Below are 21,043 nucleotides of genomic sequence, written 5' to 3' on the forward strand. Positions count from 1 at the left end.
AAGTGAAGAAACTGACTGTGATCATACAATCAAAAGCCTCACTCAGCAACCCACTTTAAAAGGGGTTAGGGTTTCAATTACGCAATTACAGCCCCTATAGTTTTTTACTCTGTTCTCCCCTTTGACTCTCCTGGTGCTTAGTAATGCATGCAGTATCCACTGGTCCCCAAACTGTGAACAATAAGTGATGGCTAGAACACCTGAGAACTGTCGATGGAATAGAACACTTGTAGTATTGTATTTTCCCAATCTTCTGCCGTATGAAAAAAATATAATGACCTAGAATACTTTTTTGTCTGTGTAACTGTAACAATCTGTTCTCAAATGTTAATAAATGAGCATGTCATATGTATATATATTTAACTTTTTCTTTAATTAATGGTTCCCTGATTAGTGTGCTTGTTTTCTCATAATTAATTAAACATCTCATGAACCACTGATAATGCTTGATGCTTGGAAAGGTAACATTCCACCTGAAACAAGATTAGCTATTAACCTGCTTTTGACCCTCTGAACTGTTTTTAAACTTGAGGAATCTTGATTCTATAAACTAAAGTTTCAAAGAAAATAAAAGGAAACAAAAAGATTATGTAGGAATAGCCCCCTCTACCCTCTTCAAAAATTGACTAGATAGTGCGGATTTGGACTTAAGGGAAAGATAAAGCTGACTGCAAAAGTGCATTAAGAAATCTTCAATGTATTCTATTTTTAAGCACATTAAAACAAATATGAGGCATTAACAAGCATAATGTTTCCTGTTAATCTGAAAAATTGCTCCCTTGAATGGCATTGGCATAACTGGAACAATAAGACACTGCATTTTATTTTGGTGCTAAGCAAACAGACACAGGGAAGGAGTCTTCAATATTAGTAACATCGATATATTTTAGTTTATTACATTATTATGTTTTATTACACTACTGTAATTATACATTATCTCTCACACAGTTCCACTAATATACACGGCTGGTGAAGATATGACCCTGAATTATATAAATTATGTAATTCGGCATGCTCTTTAGGTGAGATGTTTGTGTGCTTTAAATCTATACCATACGGTTACAAAGACACATCCGAGAGTGCTTTGACATCGCATAAAATTACAGGAAACATTGGCAAAACTGCCCATGGTTATCAACTCTCCATGAGTATAACAGTAATCCTGCTGGATCTCACCAAGGGCTTCTATAATCCAACGTTCTGCTATGCGATAGCTAATAAAGTACTTTTAGGAAGACAACAAGCAGGATTTGAGGGTGAGAACATCCCCCTGCTCATGTTCTACAGCAGTGTTTCTCAACCTCGGCAACTTTAAGATGTGTGGACTTCAACTCCCAGAATTCCCCAGCCAGCATGGCTGGCTGGGGAATTCTGGGAGTTGAAGTCCACACATCTTAAAGTTGCCGAGGTTGAGAAACACTGTTCTACAGCAATTGGTACTATAAGACAGATCATGCTACCTTACCAAAGGCAGTGGCTCAGGTCACTCCTCACACTACACTATAATATAGAGGTAGCTCTCAATTAGTGCAGTTAATGAATCGCACAAAATGGTGGCATTATTCAAACTCGCACTATTCAAAGTGATATGTCTATGGGAAAATATGGTTCCAGCTTGATGGAAATAGGCAATGAAAAATTTTAAACATATTTTTTATAGGTATATTAATGAATTATTACATTGAAGGATAAAAAGAACACACTTATAAATTTATGGTTAACAAAGTCACAGAATAGTTATAGAAAGCGAAATAAAAACAAACAAAAAATTCTATGTAGATTTGGGCATTCCAACATCTCATCCAATTTTATTGTTGCTATGACCATGTTCATATCATTCAACTACATCAAATTTTTGCTCTAATGTTATTACATTAAAGCCTCTTCTTTTTTAATTTTTTGTGACTTTGTGCCTCAGTTTTTGACTCCTGGCGACTGCCGAGACAAGTCCCTGCAGTTTTCTTGGCAAGGTTTTTCAGAAGCGGTTTGCCATTTCCTTCTTCCTAGGGTTGAGAGAGAGTGACTGGCCCAAGGTCACCCAGCTGGCTTCATGCCTAAAGCAGGACTAGAACTCATGGCCTCCTGGTTTCTACCCTGATGCTTTAACCACTATACCAACCTGGCTTTTTTTTTAACATGTGTAGTGTTTTCCTCTGATGGAATCTTCCTTTTCTCCATTTTGCACACACAAAGATTAGCAGTGTCTGTAACCCCAACCGCAACTGCGCATTGCATTAACTGAATTTTGGGTCAGTATTAATTTACAATTTGCACTAAATCGAATATCACATTATTTGAATTTACATTAATCATGACCTATCTGTAATTGCTTTCTGGTTAAGTATGGGGGTAAACCACAATTAAACTTCTGGTTTAGCTTTATCCAGTTTGTATTAGTCATTGTGACTATTGGTAGCATCTTTCTACATTAAATAACATGTAGACATCATAATAATTCCAAAGTTTTATCATAAGATATATGAATGTAGAGAGCCAGGGCCTTAAAGCAAATATTCAGGAACTGTTATGTAAACTAAAAGGGCAGAAGCATTCCTTGTGTCTTGGAAAGGGAGATAGCATTAAGAAGAGACTCAGGCTGATTCCTCCCTGAGTCACTGAGATGTAAGAGGGAGGGGAGAAGAACCACAGACCGACTTGCAAGATTCTGTTACTAGAGCCTATCTCAGTAAGATACGGTTCTAGTCCTCCTGTGGAGTTGGTTTCCTGATCCCACTATCCTGAACGGCAGACAATGAGGTACCTCTTTCTGTCTATCTTGAATCTCTCTGTATTTAGCTTCATTGGATTATTCTCAGTTCTAATATAAGAGGTAGAATTAGAGAAAACTCCCTATCAATTTCTTAATATCATACATAATTTTGTACACATCTATCTGGACCATTTTATTTGCTTTTTAAAAAATCTAAGAAGCTCTAAATGTTGTCAAAGGCTTTTCTTTAAATTGTATTATTTCTGTCCTTTTAGGTGTTGTTCCTAAAAGTTTAAGACAGTTAGGTACACCTTCAGCTACATATTAGCCAGTGTGCTTTAAGTTCAAAGTATGCAGGAATATTTTGCAGTTAAACCATAATGAACAATGAGTTTCGGTGGATGGCCCAAGCAGTATAGGGATATAAGCTCCTGGTTTCATATCTGTTAATTTCAATTAGAACTGAACTCTGGGCATATTTTCTCAAATTGAATCCTCACACAAATAAAATTAAAAGTATTCAGAAGCAGTGGTATCACGTGCTACTCTAAAAAAATATTAATCTTTTTCCTCAAAACAGCATCTTCTATGCTGTAACAGGAAAACATGTTAACAGAGGAATAGTCACATTAGCCTGCTGAAGCAAAAATATACATATACATACATATATATAAATATAAACAGTAGTTCCTTAAAGGCCACCGTTATTATGCTTCCTACACAAAGGTTTACCTGCTGTACATAGATGAGTGGTATTTATGTATGATTGTCCCACAGCTTGATTCTACTGAGGGAGGGGCTGCTGAACTCTGCTTACTTGGTGAATACTCCATGAAATTGTATTAACTGAACAGAGTGAGCATGTCAAGAAACCCAAAATAAAATAGAAGATCTAGTGGTGATTCTCAACTCTTCTCTCCCACTCAATTCAGATGCACCAAAAGTCTTCTATACCTTTGGAAATACATGGAAATTTTAAAGGCCAGTAATACTATACAGCCACATATCCAACGGTGGGCAAAGGGTTGCTGAAACCAGAGGAGTCACCAGTTCCTCTATGCATACAGGAATGCTTCAGAATCTGACAAATCCAACCTATTATCTGTGGAGTTATTTACTTGCTTAAAATGTCAACACTTGTTCCATCCTTCTTACTTTAAAAAAGAAAAAAAATGGAACATCAACACTTCATCGCTCTGCTCACAAGGTGGCAACCTTTAGCAACAGAGAATTTTTGAAGAAACAATACCTACATTCTCAGTCCATTTGCTGGGCTTTTAGGTTTTCGGTAGTTTCAAATACAAATATATAAACAAGACAAACCACATGGTACACTCAGGTCAAGCAAAGTTTGGTATTTATTCAGCAAAGTTTCTTATGGCATCTTTTGTAAGGGTAGGATGTAAACTTGATATTCAGGCCCATTTCTCATGTAACTGTATCCCACATACTTAAATTCCCCTTGCAGTTTTCAGCTAGATATGGTATCTGTCACTTTTCTGTTAAAATACAGCTGAAGCATGCAATATATCATAAATATATGAAGTCACCAAAAAAAAAATGCTGACATTTGTTTTAAGTATGTTTTAGTTGAGTAACAATGCAACTGTTCTGTTAAGTATCAACTGAGAGAGGAGCCAATTTACAATAGTTTTGATTCATTTCCAACATAACGTCCCAATAGCTTTGGAACTGGACCATAAAGTTATAAAATATAAATTGCATTTTCTAATTTGTACTGCTGAATTTAGAAATAATGCATATAGGTCACTGTTAGTACAGGTAGTCCCCAGTTTCAGAACGAGTTCCGTTGCCAAGGTCTGTCCTTAAGTTGAATTTGTATGTAAGCAGGAACAATATTATTGTATAATACTGTATAAGTAGTATTGTGCAATGAACTCAAACCATTGTGCATTTAACTCGAATCATTGTGTATTTTACTTGAATTTTGTTACCATAGGCTCCATTCTTAAATATGGGTCATCCTTAAACTGGGCATTCTTAACCCGGGGACTACCTGTATCTAATTTTACACAAGTGAATTTTAGCAGCAAGTTTACAAATTACTAATAGATATTATTTTTAAATCAATTTCATACAGATACTTCTCTTACTTTTTACATCGAGAAAACTAACTTGCAGATTATTAAACTATGTGTGCTTAGGTATTTAATCTTTATTAAAATAAAATCAGAGCATCCATTGTCAGTGATTAAGAATGAATCAATTACCCCAAAGCAGTAGGCTATTTTATTAAATTAAGATAACATTCTTACCTTTTAAACCAAACTGCAATAATGCACCATTGTGGTAATGCCAGCCATTAAAGATATTTATAGCAGTGTGAAGGAACACTGTGTATTGGGTGGTGATATACTGAGGCAAAGGCTCTCAAAGCAAAGATATACTGAAGCAAAGGCTCTCAATATACTGATGAAAAGGCCCTCAAAACAAAACTGCTGGACTGTAATCACCTTGAGTTGTTCAACAACTAGGTGGCCTTACAAATCAAACAAGCAAGCATTCTATGCATTGTTCACAACTGATCATGTGCCATCAAGCTGTTGTTGACTCCTAGTGACCACATAGTTTTTCTCCATAACTATCTGTCCATAACCTGGTTTTTCAGGCCTTCCAACGTTGCATTCATCGCCAGTGTAACTGCGTCCATCAACCTTGCTGCTGGTTGTCCTCTTCTTCTTTTTCTTTCCACCTTTCCCAGCATTAGAGCCTTCTCCAGAGAGCTAGGTCTTCACATAATAGGTCCAAAGTAGGATAATTTGAGCCCGGCCATTTATGCTCAATTGAGAACTCTGGATTGATTTGTTCGATGATCCAGTGGCTTGTTTTCTTGGCTGTCCATGGTATTCTTAGGAGTTTTCTCCAACTCCAAAGTTCAAAGGTGTCAATATTTTTCCTATCCTGCTTCTTTAAAGTCCAACTTTTGCTTCCATAAAGTGTCACAGTGAATACCATGGCTTGCATGATTCTGATCTTTGTAGGAATAGACACATCATGGCATTTCAGTATCTTTTCCCAAGGTGTTCATGGCTGCTCTATCTAGTCTGCTTGTTCCTTTACTGTTGATGGTTGATTCTAAAAGGCAAAAGCTGTCTACCACTTTGATATATTCATTGCCAATTCTAAGGCTGGTTGTTCTACCTGTTGTCATTAGTTTGGTGTTCTTCATCTTTAATTTTTAGTCCCACTGTGTTCCTTGAGTTTTATTACTAGAGCTTGTGGATCCCATGAATTTTTGGCTATCAGGATAGTACCATCAGCATAGCATAGATTACTGATGTTTCTTTCTCCAATTTTAAAACCATGCTTATCTTTTTCCAATCCAGCTTCCCTCAATATATATTCAGGAGATAGGTTGAATAAAAAAGGGGACAGTATATAGCCTTGTTATACTCCTTTGCCAACCTGAAGCCAGTCTGTTTCACCATGCTCTGTCCATACTGTGGCTTCCTGACTTGTATATAAATTTCTCATGACGACAATGAGATATTCTGGGATTCCAATTTTCCTGATCACTTTTTACAACTTGATAAGATTGACACAATTGAAGGCCTTTCTATAATCGATGAAGCACATACTGACTTCTTTTTGATATTATTTGGCCTTCTCAATTATCCACTGTACATCAGTAATAATGCCTTTTTTCCCTCTATGTTTTCTAAAATCATTGTGAACATCTAGAATCTCCTTCTATGTAAGGCTATAATCTGTGTTGGATGATCCCAAGCATTATTTAGCTAGCATGTGAGCTTAAGGATATTGTATGATAGTTTGCACAGTCTGTTAAGTCTCATTTTTTTGGTATTGGAATGCCACTGAGTTGTTCTCCAAAATTGCTGGCATAGCTTGGTTAGAACTTTTACAGATTCCTCTTCTGTTAATTGCCATATTTCTATGGGTATTCCATCAGTTCCTGCAGCCTTCCTACTGGGTAATCACCAGAGTGCTGATCTAACTTCATTTTCTAGTACCAGAGATTTTTGTAAATAGGGAACATCTTCTAAGTATCTTGGATGTTGACATCTCTACTGTACAGTATTTCAGTATACTCCTTCCACCTTTGTTTGATCTCCTTTGAATCAGTTACTATCTGTTCAATGGCATGCTTTAGCATACCAATTTAGGTTGCAACCTCCTTGTGAGTTCAGAGATCTTTTGAAAGATTTTCCTTGTTTTTCCAGGTCTGGTTCCATCTTCAACGTCTTTACAGATGTTATAATAATACTTCTTGTCTCTTCTAACAGCTGTCTGAAACTCTTTAAGTTCTTTTCTGAGATTTTTTTTCTTGTCTTCTCTTCTTAGCAATTTCCACAGTTTGTTCTGACATCCAGTTTGCTTTCTTCTCTTTCTTCATTATCAGCAGTTTCTTCTCCCATTCATCCGTAACAGTTCATTTAAGTTCATTCCATAATTCCTCTGATCGTCTATTAATGAGGTTCAGGACTTCAAAGCAATTCCTGATGTTCTCCTTGAAAATGGTGGGCATATGTTCAAGATCATATTGTGGAAACTGCCTGGCTTTCTTCTTCTTTAGCTTAACTTGGAACCTGCACCTGAGCAATTTGTGATCTGTTCCATAGTCAGCGCCTGGCCACATCTTTGATGCTGTAATTGAGCTCTTTTGCCTCCTTTTAGCAATAATATAGGCAATTTGATTATTATATACTCTATATGGTGATGTCCATGTACAGAGGGGTGATTTTGGTTGTTTGAACACAAAGTTAGCTATTTGTTCACAATATGTGGCCATAATAATTTTCCATTTACAAAAATATCCAAACCTGATTAGTCAAAGGTTCTAGTCAGATTTAGACAAGAATATATCAGTGCAATGGGGCAGTAAAAAAACTGTGGTTGGATTGGGAGCTCATTGTGTGAACTTTGGACCAGTTCATTATCTCTCTGCATACAGGGTTTATGGAGATAAAATTAGGGTAGACCCACATGAGAAAAGGCCAGAGATAAATACAGTAAATACAGTAATGTAACAAATAAACTAAGAAAGTCCATCGGAAGTAAATTTAATAAAGGACACTGAGAGTTAGCAAACAGCTTTGTGTCTCATGGAATCTGGAAAAAAACAATTTCTGAAGATGCAATGCTGGGGAAAAAAGACATTAAAGACAGGTATGGTGCATATTTTGTACATGCTCAATATATCCTTCTGAAAGCAATAACATTCACATATTCAGAAATTAAATAATTTCTATTGTATATTCATGATTCCACAAGAAAGATTATTTAAAACTCTGTATGATATAGGCCATCACCCAAATATGAATGTGCATGGCTTTTTCTGATCATCTTAAACAATGTCCATTTCTGCATCGCACAAGCTTTAAAAACCGATACAGTACACAAATTTTATTGAGTTTAACAACATACTTACCTGGTAAGCTCTATTGATCTGGTTTGCAGCCCAACTAGCATATTTCATATTATCCTTTTTCACTTTTGCACTAGCCTTGGAATTGGAGGCAATATGGCTGGCAGACTACAAGTACAACAGAAAACATAATAGGAACAAAATCTTTACAATTAAACTAAAAAATTGTATACATATGGAAAGAAATGTATCTTGTCCTATCATCTATCCTGAAATATCACCTTTTAACTCAGAGTTCAGAAGCAATAAATAAATATTTTGGTTCTATTGGACAATAGTCATAGTTGTGGTAGTAGATTTGTTCACCAAAATACAAAAAGCTAGTTTTCTGAATTTTTTTGAATTCACAGTTTGCAAACAACAGTCCCTCATGTCATGGAACAGCTTCTGAAACAGAGGTATTTATTATTTGTTCAACATATATGGTTGTCCACTTGCCAAGTGATTCTGGATGGCTAGCAAGAGTTAAAAACATCAAACAGAAAGGAAAATTGTAAAATAATAAAACATAATTAAATTAAACATATTGCACTGGGGGCCAGACACACAACTTATATAGTAGCAACAGGCTTGGCTCATATACCCTAGGGGCTATAATTAATTAATTAATTAATTAATTGATATGCTTACCATATCATTTTGCCATACTGTACAGATATTTGCTACTTAAAAACAAAAACAGTATATATGGCCAAGTCTCAAGGTACAACTAAAACAGTTACTTCCAATTCAAACCAAAGATTTAGTACAATTTGAGAACACTGGAGGCAATACCATCAGAATCAGTACTAACAGATACTGAAGATGTGACTGTATATAAGAAATGTGTTATTTTGGCTTTAAGTCCTAATATATAACATGTTGGGATAATTTCAAAATAAGAATTGCTTTTCATAGATACAGAGCAGGAAAGGCTCTGTTTCCAGATAATACAAACAATGCAAAGGTAACATATCCTGGTTGCTAGTTCTACGAAAATTTTTACTTGATATGGCTTTTTTTTTAAAGTCAAATTTCATGCTCAGATTGTTAAGTAAAAGTCACAAATCAACTTCAGAGAGAAAATGGGAGAGAGATGGGCAGCTGTAGAAATTAAAATAAATAAATAAAATGTTTTTGCCATTTCATGAAATTATCACTCTATATTCCACCTTCTTGCTGACATATTGTGCTTTATTTATAGTATTTTAATTCTGATAAATTTGACAACTGTTGTTTCAGGAGTACTAGGAGAAATTTACAGTACTACTTTAAAAGCAGATAAACCGAAAATAAGCTCCTCATGCTTTATACATAGTTTTTAATCAAAATTTGGAAGATCTAGCACCTGAACAAGTTTGATTTCATGGAACAGTACTAAAGAACAGGTGTATAACTGGCAAAGCCATGGATGGACAGCCATGGATATACTTAAGAGGCTTTTTTAAAAAAAAAATTAATGAAGAAAATAATGCTTTATCTTTCAGAAAATTAATGCCAAGAAAGCTGTCTCAGTATTACTGCTTCTCTTTAATTATCACAGCTAATGCTTGAGTCTTTGTTAATAGAAAATATATGAGATGGAGGGAGATTATACATTCTAATTTCAATTCTCAAAAGAGGGAAGCAGAGAAGCCACAGTAATATATGGCTCTTACAGTATAGAACTGGGTGTAAATATGTAACTTCAAAAGCATTTGTCCTGGTTCTGGCTTTATTTCATTGTTTTCAGAGTTCTGCCTATAAATCAGAGATAGGAAATCTGTCTGATCACCCTGATTTGCTGAACTTGTGCCATGCTGGCTGAAGCTATTGGAGCCTACAGGTCATCAGCATTTGTGGTACATAATAAGTTCCTATATAAATACATTTCAGGATAGGAAAATAGTACTTTAACTATTAAAAGTTTTATTGAAATATTTGTATTGTGTTTGTATAGATGGTTTTAAAAAATGTTGTTTTTATCTTGGCTGCCAATTGTCTATTTATTTTGTATTTTTTGTTGCTTTTTGCTTTTTTAAAAATTGTTGTTAGCCAACCATGAGAGCTCTTTGAGAAGGGCGACCATATAGGTTGAATGAATGAATGAATGAATGAATGAATGAATGAATGAATGAATGAACAACATCACAAGCATACATCTATTTCACTACTTATACATGCTCTATCAATATAGTGGAATAGGACAATGTATTAGTATTTACTCTTTTTTTTTTTAGAGAAGAAACATCCACACAAAATGTGTTAGCTTTTTCATAGCTGAAAAGATATTTGAAGCTATTCTAAGTCATATTTTAAAGTCATATTGAAGCTATTCAAAGTCAAAACTATTCAAAGTCATCTTTCCAATGGATTTGTTTGAGGCAAACTAATTTATTCAGAAAATCTGCACATAATTTAGAATAAATTAACAAATGTTACTCTTAAGTTTCACCTTAACTTCTATGGTGTGACTATGGCATCACCACAATTCAATATTGAGAAAGCTGATACTGTGCTGAATAACAAAATGGACAGAAAATATGAATTTGTTACTAATGCTAAGTAAATCTACTTATTACTAAAGAAGAACTGAGCCAATCCAGCCTTTCTCACAGTAAATCTTGAAAATATTCCTTCTTTTCTACTAGTAAGTTTGGAAAATGTCTTCCACCATCCTTTACCAAATTTAAATAAGAAGGTAAATTATTTTAGAACAAAAATACACTGCTTTCTGGACTTACCATGTAAAGACCAAACAATGCTCTCATGTTTCGGTTGTTCAGTTTCAATGCCTGAGCAAAATATTTTCGTGAGAGCTCAAGGTTTTCAAGCCCTCCTTGAGTATATTTAACCTGCAAATTAAAAGTATACTTTAACAGACATTTCTTCTATATTTTTTAATCCTACCTTTATTATTTTTTATAAATAACTCAACTCATAATACTCCTTTCTCCTCCTATTTTTCCCACAATAACAACCCTGTGAGGTAAGTTGGGCTGAGAGTGAGTGACTGGCCCAAATCACCTAGCTGGCTTTCATGTCTAATGCGGGACTAGAACTTATGGTCTCCTGGTTTCTAGCCCAGTGCCTTAACCACTAGATCAAGCTGGTTCTCTATGACTTTCTAAATATGTCACTTTTTTCAAAATGTAATTTATCATACATTGCATACATGGAAAAGCTAAGCAATTTTCCTCCCTAAAAAGAAATTTTACCATGTGAGATATTTGATGTTAGATATTTAATTCAGGCATTGTCAGGAATCCATCTGAAGAACTGTCTAGTAATTTGTCCTGCATATACCAGTTTGCATCCTTGCCTCCCATTTTTACCTATAGTTAAATAAACTCACTTCAATTATTAATAATTTAATTGTACAGCATAATACAAATATATAAGTAAGATTAGTTTTGTTTAGTATATAAGAAAGGTATGCTCTTGTGGGCTTTTCTTTTACAGATTATAATAACAAATTAAGAAATTAAAAAACTTAACTCAAATTTAAGTTTAATATTAAAAAACTTAATTTAAATTTATTATTTAGAAAAAACCCTATAAAGATATCCTAATTAAAAAAGGACTTCTGACTGGAAAACAAGAAAGATGTCATGGGCAAAAAGGATGTGATCCAATCATGGCAGGAGAAATTGAATGGGAGATGACAAACAAGCAGGCTACGAAGACAGTATATCTTGCCAATTTACCACTCCTTTTGGACAATTACTAGCTGCTCATAGTATTCTAAAATACTCACCTCTGCAAACTGTTGGCAATACAAGTGGTTGTGAGGATTAGTCATCATGAGTTCCTCCAAGCAAAAGGCAGCCTTTGCATAGCTGAAGACAAAGAAATAATATTTAAAAGGAGAGGTAAAGAAAAACAGAAACTTTGGGTCTTTATTATAATATCAGGACGAAAGCAATGTCAAAATTATTATAGTAAGAATAGATCAATTTTTTATAGAACAGGCAAAAGCAGAAAGTGGTAAATTAAATGCAATTTAAGTGACAAAGAAATTTCTGTGGATAAGATTTTGCAAATTGGGTAAGATTGAACTGGATTTATAGAAATCTTATCCACAAAAAGATACACTGCTCCTCAGAGCATCTGCAGTTCACAATCTTACTGAAGATGTAATCTGTAAGTTCTATTTAGCAAAAGGAAGAAAGATTTCTAAAGATTGTACCAAATTTATCCATTCTCAAAGTTATGAAAAACTGAAAGGTACAGTACAGTGCAGGGTGCTTTTATATACAACTTGGTTTTAAATGATGCTTCATTATACTAGTTTGACTGTTCATGTGAGCTAAATATGTTTAAATGTTCTTAAAGACATGTACCTTGAGTCACACAGGCATCTTTCAAACAGATACATTTCATAAAATATATACAACTCCTACAAGCTTTCAAGATCTGTGGCAACTGACTTCTTAAATTTTGCATATGATAGCGAGAGAGTACATGCTTAGTAGCTGCACAGATTTACCAGCAAACATGTGTTCCAAGCCCACATTTTCAAAAAGAACAGAACAAAAGCCACAACTTTTATTACAAAATCAGACTCCAGTCTATCCTACAAAACCACACTTAAAAACAAATGCAAACAAAGAAACTGCTTTAATTGTAGAACAACTACACCAAAAGCCTTGTTTAAGGCAACTTGATAACTGTAATCACCAATATTCAGAACTGAACTTTATTTGTAAATCTTAATACTGGTAGTCCCCAGTTTCAGAACGAGTTAAGTCAAGTTTGTATATAAGCCGGAACAATATTATTGTATAATACTGTATAAATAGTACTGTGTAATAAACTCGAACCATTGTGTATTTAACTTGAATTTTGCTACAATAGGCTCTGTTCCTAACTATGGGTCATCTGAAACCTGGGTGTTCTTAACCTGGGGACTACCTGTACACCTTAATAAGGATGTGACAAACTTAAAAAGAGAAGTGATGTTTAACTCCTTGCACTGAATTTACTGGACCCTGAAAATTCTCCACAAGCTTTTTATTCACTCCTCCGGCTTGGGGAGGAGTGAATAAAAAATGGGAAATACTGACTCTTTCTGGCAACCAGCTCCCTCCACAAAATTCCACATGGGCACCCACATCACTTATTAACGTTATAAGAACAATATTAGCTTAAAAATGTAATTCTGCTTAACAGTCATAGCAGTTAGTTGGCCAGTTAAATGGGGGTGGGAAGAAGCATGCATGAATTGGTTTTGAATCTCAGTAAAAACAAGATACTGTTCAAACTCATAAAGGAATGAGGCATCAGAAAAAAACAAAAAAAAAAGTAGTTTTAATACAAGCATATTATGGAACTGAAAATGTAATGGCAGCAGTAATTAATGATACGCACTTAGATTCATTCAGAATAGCCCGCCCAATCTGAAGCCTTTGAGATATATTAGACCCCCTTAAGTTCTCCTCAGCAAAGGCAATAGATATTTGAGTACTTTTATGAGTTAGCAAAATCTGAGCACTAAATATATTTAGAGAATATTCATGGAACATTATCCTGAAATGATTCTAGTATTCATAAAACACAACAGAAGAAACAAACCTTAATTTTTATGCAGAAAAAAATCAAGTATTTCAGCTATGACTAAGTAAGTAAATAACTACTGTATAGTCAATATTATTTCCAAAAAACCCCATACCTCCTCTTTAAATGTTCTTAGCACTAATCAATTATGTTCTGAATAACTCACCATTCTAGTGTACCTGCCTGCATATGAAGAGATCCAATGCTCTTTATTATATTGCCTTTTCGCAGAGTACATTATTTAAGACACTGTTAAATAGATTAAAACAACTGACCTACTACAGATTTTCATATAGTAATCTGAAAGGATGAAATCCAGACTTAGTCCTACTTAGAGCTGAAATCTAAGAAACTAAAGTTACCTACAACCTGCTGATTAAAAAATAAAGGTTTTGTATGCATGTATATATGCATTTATTATTTGTTACTAATTCTGTGCTGTTCCACTCAACCAATTCTGCTTGGTGTATAATTAACAGTACACCAATAAAAAAATTAACAAAAATAATCTTTCCAAAACATCATTAAAACACTGAAACATAGCTAATAATTTCACTAAAAGATCATCCACTGTCTTTTTGTTCACTGTTAGAAGACAAAATCCTACTTAAAAATATGGTTGATCAGTGCCTTCCAGATCACCAAAATGGATGGAGTGGGCATATATTAAATCTAAATCTTAATAATAATAATAGAGAAGGGGCCAAATATACCATTGGGGACAAGATGCATAATGTGGGGACCTCTACAAATGCTTCTGGCCCACACACCCCTTCCTTAGTGCAGACCCTTTCTACATGTCCATACAGAATTAGGAAAATGAGAAAAGGCCTCATTGTAAGGCCATTCCTGACAAAACCTGGCACTGTGCCATATATGGTTTTATAGATGATAAACAGCATTTTGAAAGTGTTTCAGAAATTTTTTTATCATGTAATCCTTGTCCTTTACCTTTTTGGTTCATTAATACAGTGTTACTGAGCCAAGCACAAATCCATACAACTAAATGATCTGGGCCCATTGATCGAGATCACTTACAGACAATAGCTCAAATCCAGGTACCTAGTTTTAACAAACTTTACTCTTTTTCTGGATTATAGCCTAAGTAGCATAACTTGCAAAAATAAAGCTTGATAGGTACATGTGAAAATACTAATTTTCCCTACAAGATGTAAAGTAAATGTCCCTATTCTTTGAGACATTTACTACATTTGTACTACGCATTACTCATTAAATGTAACTGTATTTGTAATTTGCCTTAACAATATAATACAAGGTTACATTTTGATGTAACTGTAGGTTTTATCATCTGTTGTATTAAAGCTGATTTTATTTAACTTTTTTTAAAAAAGGGAAATACTTAAAAGACGTACACTTCATGGATTTTGTGAAAATATCCATCCAGTTGAAACAAAACCTGACTTTCTTTTAATCACTAATTTTATCTACACCCGCTAGATAAAATTAGTGACTGCCTTAATAGTTTATGCCCACTATTAATAGTTTATGCCCACTATTAAATTTATAGCAATATGTATTTCTAATTGGCACCTGTCAATTGAAGGTAATAATCCATACTTCTGATAAAGTATGATCTAGACCAGTGTTTCTCAACCTTAGCAACTTTAAGACTTGTGGACTTCAACTCCCAGAATTCCCCAGCCAGCCATGCTGGCTGGGGAATTCTGGGAGTTGAAGTCCACCTGTCTTAAAGTTGCCAAGGTTGAGAAACACTGATCTAGACCATGAAAGAGTATGTCACAATAAAAGTGTTAATGAAATATGCCACAGGAGGCCAAAATAATAATATAATATGTTTCTGAACTCCTTAATTATCAATTGTTATAAATATTGCACTTAGATTATATACTGGTAACACACTGAGAACAATTCTCTAAAATGATGTGTTGAAATCTATGGCCTATACAACAAATTTAAAATACTTCTTTAAAAAGAGAAATAAAGCTATTTTGTTTTCCTTTTGAGAACCTCATTACTTTCTTATTCTTTGAAATAAGCAGGGAAAGCAACAACATAGCAAAACTTAAATCTGGGCTGAAAAAAATAAAGCCGGAGACAAAAATCACAATAATTTGCTTTTGGAATGAAGGTTAGAATTAATGCTATATATTAAAAAAAATGAACTAAAGCTGTGCACTAATCCGCTCACGCTGGGATTTCCCCTTGTCATTAAAGCAATAAAAAGCTAACAAAAACACTAAAGATCCAATAGAAAAGTGCCAACATTCTGACTGCAAGCTGTTATTTATCCGAGACAACATTCTTATTTTAATGTCAGTTTATTTATTGTCTAGAAAACATTCATGTTTGCTGCAAAACATATCTAGCCTGTCTCTTCAGAGAAGACTGATAAATTTTAAATACAGCTCATGCATGCCTTTTCCTGAATTTAGGGAATCGGTACTTACATCAGGCAATATTAATTAAATGTTTGCAACCAAGCCACCAAAAATATGTCAGCTTAAATAAAATTAATTTGATAAGTACATGAAATGCATTCTAATTAAAAAAAAAACCTCCTTCCTAGTTATAAAAAGGAAAAAATGGCCACTGGGAAAAATAGTTGTATGTATACGACTTACTCTGCTAGCATAAAATTGGGGATCTTCCAATAATCACCTTAGGAAAGCAATCCTTCTTTGTATGTTTAAAAAAAAGAACAACCCTCCTCAGCCCTTTATGAACTAGGCTTTGCAAACAACTTACTCATGTTCATTGATGTAAAGTTCTGCAAGTTCATGCCAGGCTTCCTGGTCACCAACAAATCTGAACAAAGGAAGGGGGGGAAAAAAACCAGCTAAAAATAGATTCTATAAAATGAACAGCAAGGAGGCAAAGAAATAAATCAAATGTAAATTCCTTTTTAATTAAAAAAAGAGATTAGGATAACAAAACACAATGAATATTCTTATAAAACACTCACTGTTCCAAATACTCATTCAGCTCTCGGATGGCTTCAGCATTTTTCCCTTGGGCTTTCCGAATGGCAATCTTACGTTTTCGTGCTGCCTATAGGTTAAAATTAACAGAAGATTATGTGCTCATAGATCCCTCCTGGGTTTTTGAGAAACAGGCAATTTGACTTTGCAAATTATTATTTTAATGATTAAAAAAAAAACTGTATTGCTGAGCAACTCCTTGACTGGAATTTACACACAGATTCATACACAATGGCATCCGGCTGAGAGATTTAAACAGCCTTCTTGCTTTGACATTATGTTTTAATTTATATGTGCAAGCTGTATGTATCCTAAGTGATTGTCCAGGTTCTGACAATTACAACCAGTAAAGAATCCCAGTCTTTCAGTCTATCATTTATGTGTTTTGTCTCACAGTGAGACAGCCACTGGAGATGACCATACTGTACTTCTAGGTTTCCAAGATTTTTTTCTTTCTGTTCTAAAGAATTCTTTAGACACAATGTTCTCAAAACAGGAATCTGGATTTGCTGAAGCAACCTCTGCATACTGCAGTAATCACATATAAAAAGATAGCCAATACTATGCAAAGGATTCCTGGCAGTATAACAACTCTAAGAAAATTTCAGTTGCTATCACAGCTATTTAAACTCTAAATTATCTGGCAGTTGCTCCACTGAATTAACAACTTCGTAACAGGTAAACAAAAGGCTGCATGCCCTAACAGTCTGGGGCACAAACCATCCACCAAACTGCTGATTCCCCACCCCTTTTTTACAACAAACTTCATTTGTAGCAGCTGAAGAGACAGTTCATTGCCATGATAGGGATTCTTTCTTTTCACCTCTGAATGCCATTCCTTCAAAAATACACAAGTAGGGCCTCCTCAAATGATCTGGAATTAAGACTTTCCAGTTGCTGCTGCCCTGTTTGTAAACCGCAGTATTCCCACACAACAGAAGCCATTCAGACTCCTAAGCTTCCTACCAGTGGAAACATATCCTTACATGTATGCATGTATAAACTGATCGTTATCTTGCACTACTAAAGGACGTTTGATCAGATCAGAAGACGATGAAGTTGGTGGAGTGGGCGTAATAGCTAAGATCACCTGCACTGAACAGGGCATGAAATTCCTTATGCTACAGGTAGCCAAACGCTTCTAAGTTCTCCCAAATAGTATATTCTATACTATTATATATATTATATACTATATACTATTCTATATACTATTTGGGGAAAAAAAGCAATAATTTGATAAATCTTGGAACCACTATTACTTTTTATGAAATTGGAATTTAAACTTGGAAAATCAATAACCTAAAACTCCCACTGGGGGAGATGGGCGGCATACGAATTTAATTAATAAACAAACAAACAATCTGTACTTAGTAAACTGATCTCTCATTATTGCTCTGCCCAATTTCTATTTAATCTTTCTCCCACATACTGTTTCGCTGTCATCTGGAAAAAAACTAGACCCACAATAGCTACACACTTAAAAGTCCTATGTTCTCTAAATATATGGCATTATTCTTTCAGCAATCCTAAAAGTCCCCAAAAGCCCCCAATTACTCCCCAAATTCCAAGTTATCACTAAAAGATGGGTACTACCCAACTGAAGAAGCACTGGTTTAAGCAGGAGTTGGCAGCTTTAACCCATCAAACTCATACCATACACAACAATATTTTCTATCTTTGCTGGCAGGAAATTTCTGAAGCAAAGTGAATACTATACTGCTCTGTACTATACAGAAGTAGACTTCAGAGACACCCGTGGAGTCAAACCTACCCATTATGTGTTCTTTCAGCCCTACAACACAACTCTTCCATACTTGCCATATTAAATGCAAAACGATGGACACGTAATCAGAGGAAGATTTATCTCAGTTCATACAGCAACCAATTTATGGTACTGCTTATTCTGACAGGCAGGGACGTTGTACTAGAATGTATCTGTAAAGGTATTTGGGATTTTCAAAAGAAGAGAATCCTGAGAACTATCTTGAGATACATTTTTCCTCTCCTTTTCATTCAAAAAGAATTTCAGGGCTTGATCCATTTTGTTCAACCATGCACAACTGGTGACATGGAATTTCCCCATATCCATTTATCAGCATTTACAACAAAAAAAACCCTACATTACTGGCTAACTCTGCAAACCCATCATACTTAAAAGAATATACAGTGGTACCTCGCGATACAAACTTAATCCGTTCAGTGACTCTGGGCATATCCCGAGTTGGTCGTAACCCGACGCAAATTTCCCCACAGGGTTCAATGTAAATCCGATTAATCCGTTCCCCCCTCTGAATTTGGTCGCACCCAGAAGCAAATTTTCCCATAAGGTTCAATGTAATTACCGTTAATCCGTTCTGGCGTCCGTGGACCACGCGTCAGGGGCGGGAAAATGGCCGGGCGCCATGCGGCGCAGCGCAGCAGGAAAACGGCCGCGGACCACGTGTCGGGCGGGAAGATGGCCGCGGACCACGTGTCAGGGCGGAAAAATGGCCGTACCCCGAGGCGGAGTTCGCACATCGAGGTAAATTTTTGCGGCCGGAGCTGGTCATAACCCGAAAAGTTCGTTAGTAGAGGCGTTCGTATCCCGAGGTACCACTGTATATAGAGAATCCTCAATTTATGACCATTTGTTCAGTGATCTTTCGGAGATACGATGGTGCTGAATGAATGGTGGTTACTACAAGTCCTTGGAGCTTTGGCTGTCCCAGCACCCCCACTGTCACATGATTGCGATCTGGGCGCTTGGCAACCGATTTGTACCATTTGCAACCTTTCCTGACAGCTTCCCCGAAAGTCAATGGGGAAGTCGGCAGGGAAGGTTGCAAGTTGGTCAGGTAAGTCTCCTCCACCCATGCACCCTCCCTCAGCTCACGCCACGCTGGTGACTTGTGCACCCCCACATACCTTCTCACATACTCCCTTGAACTCTCACACGCCTTCCCTGACCCACTCTATGCCTCTCATACACTACTTTGCACCCTCCCTGACCTGATCCCACACCCTCCCCAACCCACACTCCGCCTCTCATGCACCCCCTGACCCTCCCATGCACCCCCTCGCACACACCCTCCCCAACCTGAGCTGTGCCTCTTGTGCACCCCCTCACACAACTTACCTGACCCTCACCTGCACCTCTAAGCACCCTCTCACTCCCTACCCCACCCAGCAGCAGCCACTTACCTGCCTGCCAGCCTGGGACTTGCAACTTCCTGTTGGCTTCCCCGCTGACTTTGGTTGTGGAAAACCAGCAGGAAGTTACCTAACCACCATGGGATTAGGTTAATGACAGTAACTGGGACTGCAGGGATTGCCATCGCTAAGCGATGTCGCGTTTTACGACCGCATCACTTAGCAATGGAAATTCCGATCCTGATTGCAGTCATAACTCAAGGACCACCTGTACTTCACATTAAAGAAACAGTATCAATATTAAATTGGTTAAGGTGTCCTAATACAGCCTGGATTTCTTTAGTAAACAATGAACCTTTTCAAACTATTACTTCTTTTAAAAGCAATCAGTCCCTGGTTTGGTTCAAGAAGTAATCTTCCATTTTTTAAAAAAATTAACAGTCAGCAGGCTCAAAATAAAGTGAGGATTTAAATACATGTTAACTTTTGATTAGGAAATAAGACCAACATACTTTTGAAAAAGCTTTTTCAAGAATCAATTTAAATTTGAGGTCTAGGTCATGAAATGAACTCCTGCCACATTTTATACCCATTTTTTTTTTTGCATAATATATGGGAAATATATTTCACTGCAACAAAATATCACAATATTTTAAAATTATTTGAAAAAAAATATTCAAGGGAAGCCTGCCTTTTTTCTGAAGATAAAACTCTTTGCTCTGATATTTTTCACAAGGGTGTCCTTTGATCAGATCCTACAGACTTGGCAACTTGAAAATCAAGATCAAATATCTTATAGCAACATTCATGGGCAACCTTTGCATACCAACATCCATTACTGTCCTCAGTGATTTTGCTTTAATTTGTAACAGTGACCTTTAACAAAAACAATGAAGCCTAAGATTTAGAGGTTACCTGATAAAAAGAGATTGTTTCCCTTGTTAACCAAAACTGGATATAGGTGATCACTATATCTGCCATTGCGCTAAAATGATGCACAAGATTTGCTTATTAGTCTGATTTGAAAACTGAAAGCTAATTTATATCAAATAGATGAGGGAGGGAAAAGCAAGTACTTTTTAAAAACCTTTTAACCGAGTAAGTTTCTGATTGTGAACAAATTTTGGAGTACAAAGACATTTTTTGAGAGAGAATAAAACCTTTTCCTCATTCTAATAAAGCTTGTCCATTATTCCAAGTAGGTAGAACTTATGGCATATTAATCTGTAGATGATAATGTTGATTATCTTTTCATTTTTTCTGTAAAGCATGCATTGAATTTTCTTAAGTACTTATGACCCATTAATTTCCAAGGACTTGGAA

The 21,043-nt window shown here is 35.7% G+C and overlaps 1 protein-coding gene across 2 annotated transcripts in view; it reads right to left on the reverse strand.

Moving 5' to 3' along the window:
• The window catches only part of EMC2 (ER membrane protein complex subunit 2), a 58,426-nt gene that overhangs the window by 15,458 nt on the left and 21,925 nt on the right, over window positions 1-21,043 (reverse strand). For both annotated transcript variants that reach the window (XM_007427420.4, XM_007427422.3), the window contains exons 6-10: window positions 16,576-16,661; window positions 16,359-16,418; window positions 11,833-11,914; window positions 10,820-10,930; window positions 8,121-8,225 (exon numbers count right to left, since the gene is read on the reverse strand). In XM_007427420.4, coding sequence (XP_007427482.1) covers window positions 8,121-8,225; window positions 10,820-10,930; window positions 11,833-11,914; window positions 16,359-16,418; window positions 16,576-16,661 — 444 coding nt within the window. The remainder of the gene's footprint in view (window positions 1-8,120; window positions 8,226-10,819; window positions 10,931-11,832; window positions 11,915-16,358; window positions 16,419-16,575; window positions 16,662-21,043) is intronic.

Source organism: Python bivittatus, unplaced genomic scaffold (assembly GCF_059951505.1).
Source record: "Python bivittatus isolate LINGU-HERP-01145 unplaced genomic scaffold, Pbiv_v1 ctg000590_np1212, whole genome shotgun sequence".
Classification (NCBI taxonomy): domain Eukaryota; kingdom Metazoa; phylum Chordata; class Lepidosauria; order Squamata; family Pythonidae; genus Python; species Python bivittatus.